The sequence below is a fragment of the Eublepharis macularius genome, chromosome 2, assembly GCF_028583425.1.
Source record: "Eublepharis macularius isolate TG4126 chromosome 2, MPM_Emac_v1.0, whole genome shotgun sequence".
Taxonomy (NCBI): Eukaryota; Metazoa; Chordata; class Lepidosauria; order Squamata; family Eublepharidae; genus Eublepharis; species Eublepharis macularius.
The window spans coordinates 175,987,738-176,001,902 of record NC_072791.1 but is presented as its reverse complement, the minus strand read 5'-3'; the positions used below and the strand labels follow the sequence as shown (position 1 = coordinate 176,001,902).

The 14,165-nt window shown below is 40.5% G+C and overlaps 1 protein-coding gene across 1 annotated transcript; it reads right to left on the bottom strand.

Moving 5' to 3' along the window:
* Positions 1-276: 276 nt before the first annotated feature.
* LOC129325049 (carnosine N-methyltransferase 2-like) lies at positions 277-13,941 on the bottom strand. The gene is made up of 9 exons (XM_054972557.1): positions 13,857-13,941; positions 12,228-12,368; positions 12,058-12,110; positions 10,310-10,463; positions 7,947-7,999; positions 6,927-7,034; positions 6,701-6,831; positions 2,709-2,802; positions 277-883 (listed from the first exon to the last, which is right to left on the bottom strand). The coding sequence occupies exons 1-9, from the start codon at positions 13,880-13,882 to the stop codon at positions 528-530; spliced, it is 1,116 nt and encodes a 371-aa protein (XP_054828532.1). The 5' UTR covers positions 13,883-13,941; the 3' UTR covers positions 277-527.
* Positions 13,942-14,165: the final 224 nt, after the last annotated feature.

Here is a 14,165-nt window from a genome sequence, read left to right as displayed (position 1 = left end):
ATGCTCAGTGAGAGAGTAGTGATTGTCACATACTCTGGGACAAAACATTCACTGGACTAATAAGAACCCTGACCTCAGGAGGTCTAAGGAGACTGCATACACAGTGTAGAAGCTATCCATCTTTCTTACATATACAACCCCATACTAAGTTTCCTCTATGCTAACACATTTTAAAGTTTGCAGTCTCCTTACACATGCTCACCCTCTAAATAAATGTATGATTTTTTTAATAAAAGTTTTTTAAAAAATAAATTATCAGGCTCTGTTCTGTGGCTGCTGAGCCTTACAACTGTACAAACCAATATTGATTGTATACTGTGGTAAATTATATATCTTTTGCTGTAATGTATTATGAATTTTTTAAGCCTTAAAGGATCTGCTAAAAATATGCTTAACATCTAGGAAGCTGTCTCCTCGAGTCATGAACAAGTTCCCTCACAATGTTACAATTGACTCTCCGAAGATTTGCTTGCTCTGTCCCTGTCAAAACAGACGAAAACAGCCGATGCTGTTTGTTTCTCCTATTATTAGGAGCTGACCACAATCATGCTTAGATTATTTCTGAAAATAATCCTCCCATCCTTCCTGGTGCTGCATTCTGGCTGGCCCAGAGCTTGTCGAAGCTGTTGCTTAAGACTAAGGGGTGCAGTGTTCATAAAGTCCTTGGTCCCTGTCAGGAAATCCAATGTATGACCTCCGGTGGTATTTCCGTCAATAAAACATTCAGTGATATCCCAAACAGAAGGGAAATCATACACTTCGTATTTAACTCCCATTTCCTCTAAGACTACTTTGACATCGTCAGCTGTGATGTAGTGGCCGCTGTCAGTCGGGGGTAGGCAGTGTCTGTATTTCTTCCATATAGAAGCCCATCCACTGTCACCTATTGGAACACAGCATTATGGTATTGTTAATCTCTCTTCCTCAGTGATATTCATTCAGTGGCTGGGGAGCCACTTGTGGCTCTTTGACATGCCACTCATGGCATTCCTGAGCACTGGTCCCCAAAATGGGCCCTGAAATTTGTTGCAGGTAAATGGGGCATGTGTTTGATAGGTAGGCCCTACCTTGAAACTGCCATCACCAAAAGAAAAGTAGGCTATGAGCCTCCCTGAGATGCACACCTCATGCCAAGCTCGTAAGTAAATGTGGACATTTTGGCTGGTGGTAACTGCGGATATGAGTACCACTGCTCTACATATTATACTAAATTAAGGGGACTGTATGTGGTGCTGTGGCATACACCAGGTAGAAGGCTGGTGGGAAAACGACCATCACAGATTTCTCTCTGTCTCCCTAGATCTGTAATTTATATGCCAGGACAAGGGTCCCCAACGTGGCGCCCGTGGACACAATTGTACCTGCCAATACTTTTCATGGTATCTGCCAAGTGCTTTTTGAAAATGAGTGGGGCCAGGTGAGGCTTTTGGAAACAATGGCTTCAAATTGGCCATTGGAGTATTGATTGGCTGTGCAGATTTTTAAAAGCATTGCTTTGGCAGAAACTACTTCTTCAGCACAAGGATCTTCACTGTGTGACTGAAAGTAAACTGTAGCAGCAATTTTGTGGCTGGCTCCCACACCTGCAGCAGGCATTTTGTGGTAGCCATTTTGTTGCTGCGCCCACCGCACTGTGTCAGCATTCCAAATGTGCCCCCAGGCTCAAAAAGGTTGGGGACCCCTGTGCTAAGACTTGCATTTCTCCTAAGCTCTGTGGCAAGGGTCTCCAGCTTGGAGATGCTGGGCACCATGGTGCCCACTGACACCTTTCCTGGTGCCCACCAAATATTTTTAGAAAGAGAGTGGGGCTTTTCCCCAAAAGGGCTTCTGATTGGCAACGGCAGATCTAACTGGCTGTGCAGTTTAAAAGACATCCTAGTAAACAGAGCTTCTGCCTGAAATGCTGAAATTACTTTTGTGAGTGTAAAGTGCTGTCAAGTCACCACCGACTTAAGACAACCTCATAGGGATTTCAAGGCAAGAGATGTTCAGAGGTGGTTTGCTATTGCCTGCCTAACCCCACTCCTTGCTATTTTGTGGTTGTGTCCACCATTCTGGGTCAGAATTACAAAGGTGTGTGCAGGCTCAAAAAGGTTGTAGATCCCTGCTCTATGATATACCATAGAGTCTGCCATCCAAAGCTGCAATTTCTTCCTAGGGAATTTATCTCTGTACTCTGGAGATAAGTTGTAATTCCAGGAGAACTTCAAGCCCCTCCTTAAAGTTAGTTACCCTATAAGAAGCACCAGCAAAGAAAATGGGCAAAATAATGAAATTTTGTAAAAATCATTTTCATTTCACTAATTATTAAAAACATATGCAGAGACTACCATAGGGAGTCACTGCCCTCCTTTGTCAATGTCTAGCACCATCAATCAAATGGAATTGTACTGAGCCAATCACAAAAATGAGGGCTTACCATCAGCTTGGTATGAAATATGACACAGAAGGTAGCAGAGGACCCTTTCACAAACGGCATTGATTTGACCACTTGTTGTTAGTCATTTGGGAATTTTTGTTACCCCAATGACTGGAATAAATGGGGGGGGGGGGTCCAGATGTTTATTCATTTGCAAATGAATGTCCATCCTGCAGCATAGAAAACTTTTTTTTTTAAATGGACAGAATATTGGGCCTACTTAATTACTGCAGGAGAATCTCTGTAAAAAGAAGAACCAATGCTTTTTTAAAAAATAAAAGCCTCTTACCTGATAAAATTATAATCAGAAGTTTAGCATAACAATCTAGGCAGCTGTGGAAAAACTTGATGGTACTTGCAATATCCTCCACACGGTACAGCATCTAAAAGAGACAATTGCCATTAAGAAAAGTAAGCATATTATTAACATGATGAGTGACACCAAGAACTTTTGAACATGAAAACAACACTGTGCCCTCACTGCTATTATCCTCCTCCGAGATGACAACAACATAATGTCTATTCCTATTTTTCAGGGAAAGGTCATATTAATGGGATGGTCTGATTACTGAGGTGATGGTACCACAATATGGTGCTTTATGGGAACTTTTGGCTATGTACTTCTTATTGGGCTGTTGCCATAAGAGTTAAAGAGCTTAGGTAGCTATTGAGGAGGTAGAAAGAACTTGGAATGGGATGTCCCACAGGACATTGAATGGACCATTGGTTAGTCTATTTGGCCTCCTTTTGAAATCACAGCAGAAACACAGCAGGCATTTGCTGCTCTTTACCACACGGACTACAGGTAAAGGAGCCTCCCCTCCAGAGTATAGATTTGAACTATTAATTTAATGATGGAAGCTAAAGTCTGAAGATAAGAAAAGTGGATGATCAGCATTTCTTCTTGCCTTCACTCTGATGTGACCACCTAGCGATACTTTGTAGCCTGTGAAATTTGGATATGTGATTGTATCTGAGGCTACATCAGAATTTTGTGGGTTAATCAAAACAGCACCAAAAGCACTGCCACTACCTACTACCCTTGATGGGAAATACAATTCCCCCACTGTGCTAGGTGCAGTTGTGGAACTCTCTTGGAATTTCATTTTAGTCTGTGTTTACGCTTATTTATTGATTAATTTCTTAAAACTTGTCCCTCCCTTCCTACAATACAAATATGGAGAGCTTGCACTAAGGAGCCCTATCTTGTTCAATCAATTCAGAACAATATAAATAAGGAGTAATGTATACCAAAGTGACATCTAGTCAATAAAGCAGACAGATACCTGAAACACTTTAAAAAGCACCTGTATTTTTAAAAATACACTTTAAGCTTTTCAACACCAGATTTTTGGAGCATCTCAACACTGTTTCCCCCCCTTCCTTTCATTTGCCAATTGTTGCTCTCTTAGTTATTCCTCTAGTTTTACCAACAATATTTTTCAGATAGACCGAAGAAACACATGAAAAATGGGGGGGGGGCGGGAAGTGAGGAGCAATGGCTGGCTAGCAATACTGTGGGTAAGGGAAGGGGGAAACAATGCAGTTAAGAAGCTGTGTGACAGCAAAAACCCTGCGGGGGGGAAAGCCCTTCGCCATCCATAGGGCAAGTTCAACAATGGTCAGGCCTATACTTGTACAGTGCCATTAGCCCTATAAGCAGTCATGCAATCTTTTAGAAAGGAAAAAGGTGCAAACTACCATTGTCTTTCAGCAACACCCTGCCACCCATTTTCTTTTGCATGGAAATTGGCTCAAAGAAAGTCTGCTTGACATCAGATCTTGTCCGTTGCCTTACTCATGTGAATTGTATGGGACTTAGGGTGGCCAGGTTTCCCGCTATAGTCAGAGACACCCTGCTGGCAACCTCTGACTTCCAGCACTGCTCTGTAGGCCAGTGGAAGGAAATAATGCAAAAATTGCTATCATGCTGACAGTGTAATAGCATTTCCAGGGCAAACCTAGAGGTGATGTCACAACCCACTAGGATTTCCATTGACATGACAGCAGCCCTCTATGTCCCTGCCCCGGGTCTCCCACTGGGTCTAGCCACCAGCTGATAACCCTAAAGGGAGTTCTGTGAAGGGCTAGAATTAAATATTTTGGAAAACCAAGTGAACAGACTTCCTCATCTCCCACGAGGACATCTCATGTACATCAGATGCATTAAGCGTTCATCCATGAGGCTGGGAGTCTCTGTGTTCCAGGCATTGTGTCATTCATGAAATGGAGCTAGTTCCACAGCACCAGTAACGTCACTTTTGACATTCTTAAAAATATATCTTTCCTCAGCTCTTATAAACAGCCTAGGTAAAATGAACTTGATTGGTCCCGCAATCTTTGCTGGGAATGGTAGTCTAACACCCCCACCCAGAGAAGTGGATTTTCTTGCAAAGAACAGTAGCGCAACTGAAGAGATTGTCTTTCAAAGAGATCTCTCAAAGAGAGACTGATTCTCTTTCAAAAATCCAATCAGCTGGTTTTCAGCTCAGAGATGGGGGTGGGAGGGGATCTGAGGTGTGATTTCCTGCCGAGAATTTTTGAAAGAGAGAGAGAGAGAGACACCGCCCCCCCCCCCCCCAGCAAGCTGAGAATCACATTGAGCAGATGGTGTTTTTTTAACTACAATTCCCAGGGATCATTGCAAGATCTGACACATGCCCATGCATCTCGTGCGTTTTGACCCTTAGATGGTAATTATTAGCTGCCATCCTAAAACACTTTCCTAGGTTTAAGCCCCCCTGAACAGCCCTCAATGCTGCACTAGACAGCCGTGGTATAGGGCAAGTAATGCTTTAGACTAGGATTCTTTCTCCTCCAAGATATTGCTGTGAATGGAATCTACCTCCATAAACTGTAAGTTCTATCTTCTCCACAATTTAATTGCCTGAAGATTAATTGGGGAAAATACTTCTGACTGGATAACTCTGCTACCAAATGAAATATAACTATTTCAAATAGCAATGTTGTGTGATGTTCCTCCATACACACATGTGGTTTGTATGGAGTGAAGAAACTGCCTGGTAACCCAAGATGATTCACTCATCATGGTATTAATTTCTCAGAATGGTAAGCAATCAAGTCTACTCTGAATAAGAAGTTCTTCTTAAGTGGGTCATCAACATCTTCAAATGCATGAAAACCATGAGATGATTCTGACTAATGATTTTTATGTTCCACCTGAAAGAAAAAGTTGCTTTTGGATTTTTTTTTTTACAAGCAACACATATTTAGCACATAATGAAAGATGTATTGTTGCCAGTTAGGTGCTACAATGGGCTTTTAAATACATTTGGTACAAAGATCTTTTACATTGCCATATTCAGTGGTAAAACTGGCTGATCCTTGTATGGATGACAAAATCCATAGAACCAGAACAGCCAGAGAGAAGGCAGGAAAATAAAATAGAAGTCCAGTGATACATTAAAGACCAGCTTATTGTAAGTTTTCATGAATCACAGCTCACTTCATCAGCCTCTTATTGTATTTTCTGCCATTCTGATCTGCTTTCTGTATTATGGTATGCCATGCCCTAAACATTTCCCCCTTTTTGTTTGCATGGATGTCCACTTCTGTAATCCTAGTGCAACTGCCCTGTTAATGAGAGTTCTCTGCTCTCTGATTGCTTTATGTATTGTAATCTGCCTTGAGACTCAGCAAGGCAGGCTATAAGTGAAGATAAATAAATAAGAAAGAAAGAAAGAAAGAAAGAAAGAAAGAAAGAAAGAAAGAAAGAAAGAAAGAAAGAAAGAAAGAAAGAAAGAAAGAAAGAAAGAAAGAAAGAAAGAAAGAAAGCATTTATTCATTAGGCAGGTTAGGTGGGTAGCTGTATTGGCTTGCAGTAGGACAACAGGATGAGAGGCCAACAAAATTTTCAGGGTGTCTGAAGAAGGGAGCCCTGACTCCCGAAAGCTTACATTCTGAAAATCTTGGTCTCTAAGGTGCCACTGGATTAAAATCCTGCTATCCATTAAGCAGATACATTAATATAAAGTAGGTGTCTCTACATACTTGAGGAAAATCCTGGATATGTAGAAAAATATGACTCAGTAAATTAACCAGTAGGGGGGAAAATCCTTCAAAAACAGGCTGATGAGGACTTAAAACATACTAGAACTAGGTAAAATGGTGAATCAGTCAAATTAGTCAGTAAAATAGGTTAAGGAGAGTAGAGAAATTCTCCTGCTCAAGTCTCTGCAAACCCAGCAGAATAAAAGCAGTGAGAATGCAGCACACGTTTTTTTTTCAGAATCGAAGTTATATGACTGATGCTGAATTTACCTGGATCAGGTGTATGAAGTCATATTTCTTTTCTATGTTCCACTCTTTTGCCTGCTTTTCATATTCCATGGATGTCAATTGGTGCCAGGTAAAGGTGACATTTTTGAGATCAGAAGAGTTCTTAATTGCTTCTGTTTATGAAAGAATCCCCCCCCCCCACAATAGAATTAAATAAGGCAAAATACATGTTCCAATATTTTATTTGTATAGAAATGCAATACTATACCTTTGTATGCCAAAATATGTTGTGGATTGGGTTCTATGACTTCATTTTTAATGAAGGCTCCTGGATGCTCGGACTGAATTATTCTAATCATTTTCAAGTCTTGCTCACCTATACAATAAATACACATGAAATCTTTACCAAGAATTCAGCTTATTCAAAATCACAGCTTATCTTTAACTCACAGAGTAGCTTTGGATGTTACAGATACATACCATCATTCACCTGCATAGTATTAGCTTCTAGAGTTTAGTGGCATACACAAGACTATCTGCAACCAAGCCCTATGTGGAAAAGACTTATTAGACAAATTAAGCATCTGTCACAGGATGCTTGGCCTACAGTGCTTGTAACATCCAAAACCATCTTTTGAATGGGTAGCATGGCAAAAACCTCTTTTACACAGAGATGTAAATGGTATAATAAGCCTACTATAGTACCAATTACTCTTCAGCTTTACTTGTATCAGTGTAAGGATGCCAATTATGAATGAAATATATCACATTTGAAATCACACAACAATTTGACCATTGCTGTTGCTCTTGATGCTTTACTACCCATGTATTAGCTGTATTTTATAGTTCAGGTGTGTTTTATCAAAATGTTGTTCTGCAGTCTTGACCTATACTAATGGAATCAGGACATTTTTGTGTTGTGTGTACAGTGCCATCAAGTTGTAGCTGACTTATGGCAAGCCCTGGTAGGGTTTTCAAGGCAACAGTCTAACAGAGGTGGTTTACCATTTCCTGCCTTTGCTTAGTGACTCTGGCCTTCCCTGGAGGACTTCCATCCAATTGCTATCTAACGCCAACTATGTTTAGCTTCTGAGATCTGACAAGATCATTTTGGATTACAAGGAAGAAATATTAAATATGACAAACTTTAGAGTAAATCTTAGAGTAAAACAAGAGTCCATGGCTGCAGTAAAACCTTTTTAGCATTGGCATTAGAAACCTGCTCAAGCAAATAAACAAAAATGAATGGAATACTGAATAATTTTCCTTTAACATTTTTATTCCTTACCTGTGCCACTTCCCACACCCAGAACGTTGATAGTGGATCTTCCATTTCCAAGACTGAAATTATAAGTATTTATGATTAGAGTACCTCTTTTGTTTATTTTGTTTGACTGCATGCTATTGTCATTAATGCAGCGCCAAAGGGTACCTGCATTTTGGGCAGGAAAATGTTTTAGGTGTGTTCCTCCAACTGAGAACCCCAGGTAAAATATGAACATTTCTTATAGCAAGCAGTGAAACATACTTCAAAGGGTAGTTTGTCACAAAGTACCATGGATGTCAGAACTTCAGAGGGGTAGTTGCAATCATTTGTGCTTTCACAAGAAAGGAGAATCAGCTGACAATTTAAAGACTAACAGAATTCTTATGGCATAAGCTGTCATGGTCTAGAGTCGTCTTCATCAGGCGCATGAATTCTGTCCTCTCAACTGAGGTGTGCATTTATAACAACACCAACATTTGGTTTATATACCCGCTCAGAGTGGTTTACAAAGTATGTTATTATTATCCTCACAACAATCTTCCTGTGAGGTTGGTGGGGCTGAGATCTCTGTAAGACCTGTGATTGACCCAAGGTCACCCAGCGGGCTTCAAGCAGAGGAGTGGGGAATCAAGTCCAGCTCTCCAGATTAGAGTCCTGCAGCTATTAACCGCTACTTCAAACTGTCAAAGGGAGGGGGGGGGTGTAAACAATATGGTAAAAAGACAGTGAAGTACAAGAGGTACATGTGACCATTTGATAAAAAGTTCAAATATATATGAAGATAAGTGCAGTAATTGTTAACAGCAGCATGAAAACACAAGCTTGCTAGGTTGTGGTTTTCTGTAGGTATTTTAAGCTTTTCTACTGTACATATTTCTATAAGAGGTGACTTCCTTTCATCACAACACAATAGACTGTGTGTGTTCTCACCAAAAGAAATACTGGAACAAGGCCCAGACTTTTAATGGTGTCCAATGTCTCAGCTAGTTAGCTACCAGATTAAATTTTCAAAAAAAAAATCAGATAAAGAACATGTATCAGCTGTAGCATTATACTCTAAACAAGAGTATAATCAGGAAGTAGCTCTGGTGATGTTCTACAGAGGCGTGAGACTGTGAAAAGACACAGGCCATTTCCACACATCCTTAAAGGGATGGCCCATTCACTGAACGCTGCCAGCTTTCCCCCACACATCTCCAATTTCAAAACAGTAGCAGGCTATTTAGCTTCCGTTTTGTTGGCGCCTTTTCAGAGACCGCAAGAAAGTGCATGGAATTCGTTGCCACAGGAGGTGGTGGCAGCTACAAGCATTGCCAGCTTCAAGAGGGGACTGGACAAATATATGGAGCAGAGGTCCATCAGTGGCTATTAGCCACAGGAGATAGATGGTATTCTCTTTGTGGGGAGGTGGTGCTCTGTTGTCTTGGTGCTGGAAGGAAGGCAGTGGGAGGGCTTCTGGTGTCCTGGCCTCACTGACAGTCCTTTAGATGGCACTGGATTTCTAGCCACTGTGTGTGACAGAATGTTGGACTGGATGGGCCACTGGCCTGATCCAACATGGCTTTGCTTATGTTCTTATGTTCTTATGCATTCTCAGTAAAGGTGACCTGTGGAAACAGCCACAGAATCTTAAAACAACGAAGAGGTCTATGGTGCTGTAAGCACGCTGAACTGGGAAACATGTTTTGCATCAAGTGAGAGGCTCTGGAAATCTACATGGCTGCCATCAATGATGGTGAACCAAAGCACTTACACCATTTGTTACCCACTAACCTTAATACAATTCACCAAATGTATATGGTGGCCCATTAAGACTCATAAAAAGGACAAGCTTACTATTTTCAATTAATCAACAGGACGAGAAAATGTTCGACTGTCTGGACAAGTGTTAAGCAGAGATGTGAGAATATTTTTCAAATATCAATTTGGAATTTCACCAAGATTAAGACTACTACCTTGTGTGTTCACTTGGGAATAAGATCCATTGAACATAATGGTACTAGGGTATTGTGCTGCAATCATTTTATGAGGCTTGTTTCCATCTTGGGCAATATTAAGGCAGTGGTATAGAAATGAGATTAACAGTGCAATCCTAAACAGAGTTACTCTGGAGTAATTCTGTTTAGGATTGAACTGTAAATTATCTTCCTGACACTTACTGTCCAATAAGGAGAGGAAAATACAGAACATATGCTGATAATTTTTAAATTAATTTAACAACTCTTTAGAGAAGGACTTTCATATATGAATTTGATAAAAGTAGTTATATCCTCCCTCAGTTCCAACTTAAATCATGAACAGTGATTGGAAAATAGGAAGCCACAAGTTTTTGACTATTCCTAAGGCAGCAGCACCACGCCAAACATTTTGAAATCATTCCTTACCCGGCTACTATACCTGGCAACTCCTTCTTATTGAATTGGTCCATACACTGGTGTTCAGTTGAATGGTCTAGGAATGACTGAAAGGCCCTTGTGTATTCCTCCGCTGTAAGGCTTCTCATGCACTGCATCACACAGAGCTCTTTGGGAAGTGAAGCTGTATTGGTATTTGTTAATAACTGGAGAGAAATGTTACTATATTACATGCCATGATGGAGAACTTCAGTTTTATTGATAGTGCAAAACCGCAGCAGATCGTGTTATGCAAAAGAATATTTAAGAAGCTCCATTGGAACGAATAGAGCAAACTTTGTTGATGGGCAAGTGTCAAGATATTATGATATATAGGAGTTAGGGATTCTTTGACACACTGTTGATTACCAGGAGCTGAGGATCCTTACAAACGTATCTATTAGGAGAAAATTATCAATGTAAAAATATATGTCTGACAGCAAATCTTTACTCAAAAAGTTTTCTATAGAATATGTAGCTTTATTTACCCAGTTCTAGCAATTGACAAACTAAATACAACTTGAAGAGCACCCTTTCTTTGAGTTACGCTGACTAAACACAGGTGATTAAATCTTCCTTGTCTGGTATGCCAACATAGAGAAGTTACTTACACTAGTATACATTTAATCCAATGTACACTGTCATTTAAAAAAAACTATATAATAAAATAGTCAGAGAAGGATGTCAGATGGGAAAAGAGCAGGGGACTGTGCAACTTAGTTGTTACTCTCTTCTCCTCTGCCAATCTCAAGTTATGTCAGCAAAACAGCTAATATAACAAAATACACACCCATTTGAATCAATGGAGAGTTCAAGATGACTAACTTCCTTCTCAGCCATGTCTGAGGATAGTATCTTTCTAACCAAGCATAACAGTAGTAGGAGTGTACAAACCGGAGGAAGGGAACACCATACCAGCTGTTGTAGTGGGTGTCTGCTGTACTCACTATCATAATATTCCCCTTGGCTTTCCACAGGCAACCAAGCAGCCATTCAGCACTCACAGAAGTAAGGCCATTCCTCACCTACACTGAAAGCACGGCTACAACAGCACCAATGATAAGGAGGGATCTACTGGTTGTGGCTTCTATGCAGGTATTGTCCCATGGTTTATTCTGCTGCAGGATTGTTGTACCTGTGCAAGCTGCTTGAAATAGGAAATGTAGTTAAGTGCAGCTTTATCCTACATGGAGGTGAAGGAATGAATAAAGCTTCACCCATTACTGGCTGTCATGCAGCATTCAAGGGCAAAGGAACTCGAAAGAGCAGCAACCCTCATTCCCCTGCTATGCATTTGATTGGTTTTGTTTAATAAAAAAAACCAAGTGTTTCTTTCAGCTATCCGATATTTTTGTGTTATTTTTATATCTTGCTTTCTGTGGTGTTTCAACAGTTGCCATGTGTCAATTGGCATTTTCCAAATAGGTGTAATTTGAGGGATTGGCAAAATTGATTGATGCCACGGGTAATGTCACTGGGGACATTATTCTGATTAGTGGGTGGCAATGGAGTTGCTTCTGATGCTGTACAATTGGCTGTCACTGTTTCTGTGCTGCCTTTTCTTCCTACTGCTAGACTTGTGCTTCTGGATTTGAAGCTGGAGGGACAACTAGTTGCTTTGGATTCATTGCTGCGGTAGCTAGATCCAAGGATTGCCCTGCCCATCACATAGACATTTTTTTCATGTAGTAACTAGATTCAAACAAAAATTAATGAATATTTTTAAACTTCAGAAGTACCTTTTGAAGAAGTTAGTAGTATATCTTTCTCAAAGCTCACACTTTTTAATCTCCTGCAGCAAAAAGAGAGAGAGAGAATTATTCAGAAGACTGATCCATTACCTGCCTCTCCCTCAACCCACAGTTACCTTCCTAATCCCATGACAGGGAATATGCGATCTTTGGCATACCTGTCATCATAGTCACCATCTTTATCTATGGCTCTAACCACAGGCAACCTGGATCCATTCATGGGACGAAATCCATTGGGGAATACTCCAGCTCTTATGCAGCCATGATCTGTAATTTTGCTTTGCTTTGTTTTGCAGACTCTGAATTAGGAATAATAAAAGCATCATTTATGGCTAATTTAAACCATTGTTTGTGAGCCATTTTTAAAGAAAAACACTTAGGCTAGTGAAGTATTTATGATCTGCCCTTTGTGATTCTACCATTCTCTCATAACATGAATGACAGATGTCTCAAGAGAAAGTGATATCTGAGATATAGCTCACCGATTAAATTCTGAGCATAAAATTAATAATGTCATTTTACTATTCAATGGAAGAGCTTGGAGCACATTAGCTATAGATGTGTTGGAGAGTGCCCGCAAGTCATAGCTGATTTATAGCAACCCCTAGCAGGGTTTTCATGGCAAGAGACAAACAGAGGTGGGTTGCCATTGCCTGTCTCTGCAACCCTGGTCTTTGTTGGAGGTCTCCTATCCAATTACTAACCAAGGCATAGGGCTCAACATATAAACGTGCTTTGGTCTGTCTAGACTGATATTTTTATTCTGACAGTCAGTAACTCTCCAAGGATTCAAGGGGGGGGGGTCTTTCCTGAGATCTTTTTCACTGGAAAAGCTGGGGCTTACATCTGAAACCTTGAACATGAAAAACACATGCTCTTTCTAAGCAACAGCTCTTCCCAAACAATACCTTCCTTTAAAAAGTTAGTTTGAATTTATATTCGACCCAGCACATTAGTTCATAGGCCATTGCAACATTCATTGATTCCATAACATTCAAACAAGCTCCTTGCTTCCATAACTTCAGCCAATAAATATGTTTTCAAACAGGAAGATTTTACAATGTTTCTGAAATATGCTACTTTGAATGGGGAAACAGCGGGAAAGCAGAAGGTTGAGCATCCAGTTTCATACATACAGCAGTCCAATTTCATTTCTGATTGGTTTTTAAAAGAAAAACACATACTACTGTGTTTCTTGTAAGTGTGGGTCTTCGCCTGCTTTTGCTGGTAGTGGACAGTATCAGAGATCCCGCATCATTTGAAATGCACTCTGGATCCTGGTACTTTCCATACAGTTGCAATGCTTTTTTTTTTTTTGCATCCATAAGGGCATATTTTTTTAGGTGCTGTGCCATGGACAAAATCATAAAATACACAGAGCATCACACACGGCATAAAACTAAGCACTGCATTCCAATGGATTGAATGATGGACATCAACATCCCTCCAGAGATCCTGGGTTCTGCCAGGAAAGGCACAGCCTCTAAAATTAAGTTACTGCCAGTAGCATTGCCGTGTGTGACCTGCCTCCAAATGACGGTGTTTAAATGTGTGGAAAACTCTTTCAGATTGTAAGAAGGTAAGCAATCCCTGTTGATTCTCCATGTTGCCTGCTTCTCTATTGTGGTTGTTAAGGTTGTTGATGACAATAATAATAAATCAACAAAGCAGGTCTCCATCTTGAATCAGCAGGATTTCATTCTATTTTGCTATCCAACATAAAATCAGTACTCCCTCCTGAGGTAGTCTCTTGCTCAAATCAGAATGATTGTTCACATATCCCTTACCTTTTCACCTCTGCCTCTGGCTCCATCTTGTCTGTGGGACTTCAGTGTGCTCTTTCCTTCTTTAGTATGTCAGTCTTGCTCTCCTGTGGTTTATATACTCCAGCAGAATGTCAGTATATGAAGCACAGTATGCAGGTGCAGCTGGCCTTCTCTCTCTACTGGTCCTTCTCTGTTTCCCTCTCATCCATTTCAAAGCGATATGTGATGTGGATCAGCAGTGCTAAAGGTTAGAGGCACATTCGACTCAAGTTGATACTTCCATCTGTTACTGTCACTGGATGCCAACTGCCTAGCCCAATGAGGAGTTTT

What these genes read in the sequence shown, in the direction of transcription:
- LOC129325049 (XM_054972557.1), bottom strand. Translation starts at nt 13,882, where the DNA reads ATGGAGCCAGAGGCAGAGGTGAAAAG. An exon ending in ACTACTAACTTCTTCAAAAG is followed by an intron (nt 10,464 to 12,057) that starts GTACTTCTGAAG and finishes ATACCAATACAG; the next exon opens with CTTCACTTCCCAAAGAGCTC. An exon ending in ACTTCATACACCTGATCCAG is followed by an intron (nt 2,803 to 6,700) that starts GTAAATTCAGCA and finishes TGTCTCTTTTAG; the next exon opens with ATGCTGTACCGTGTGGAGGA.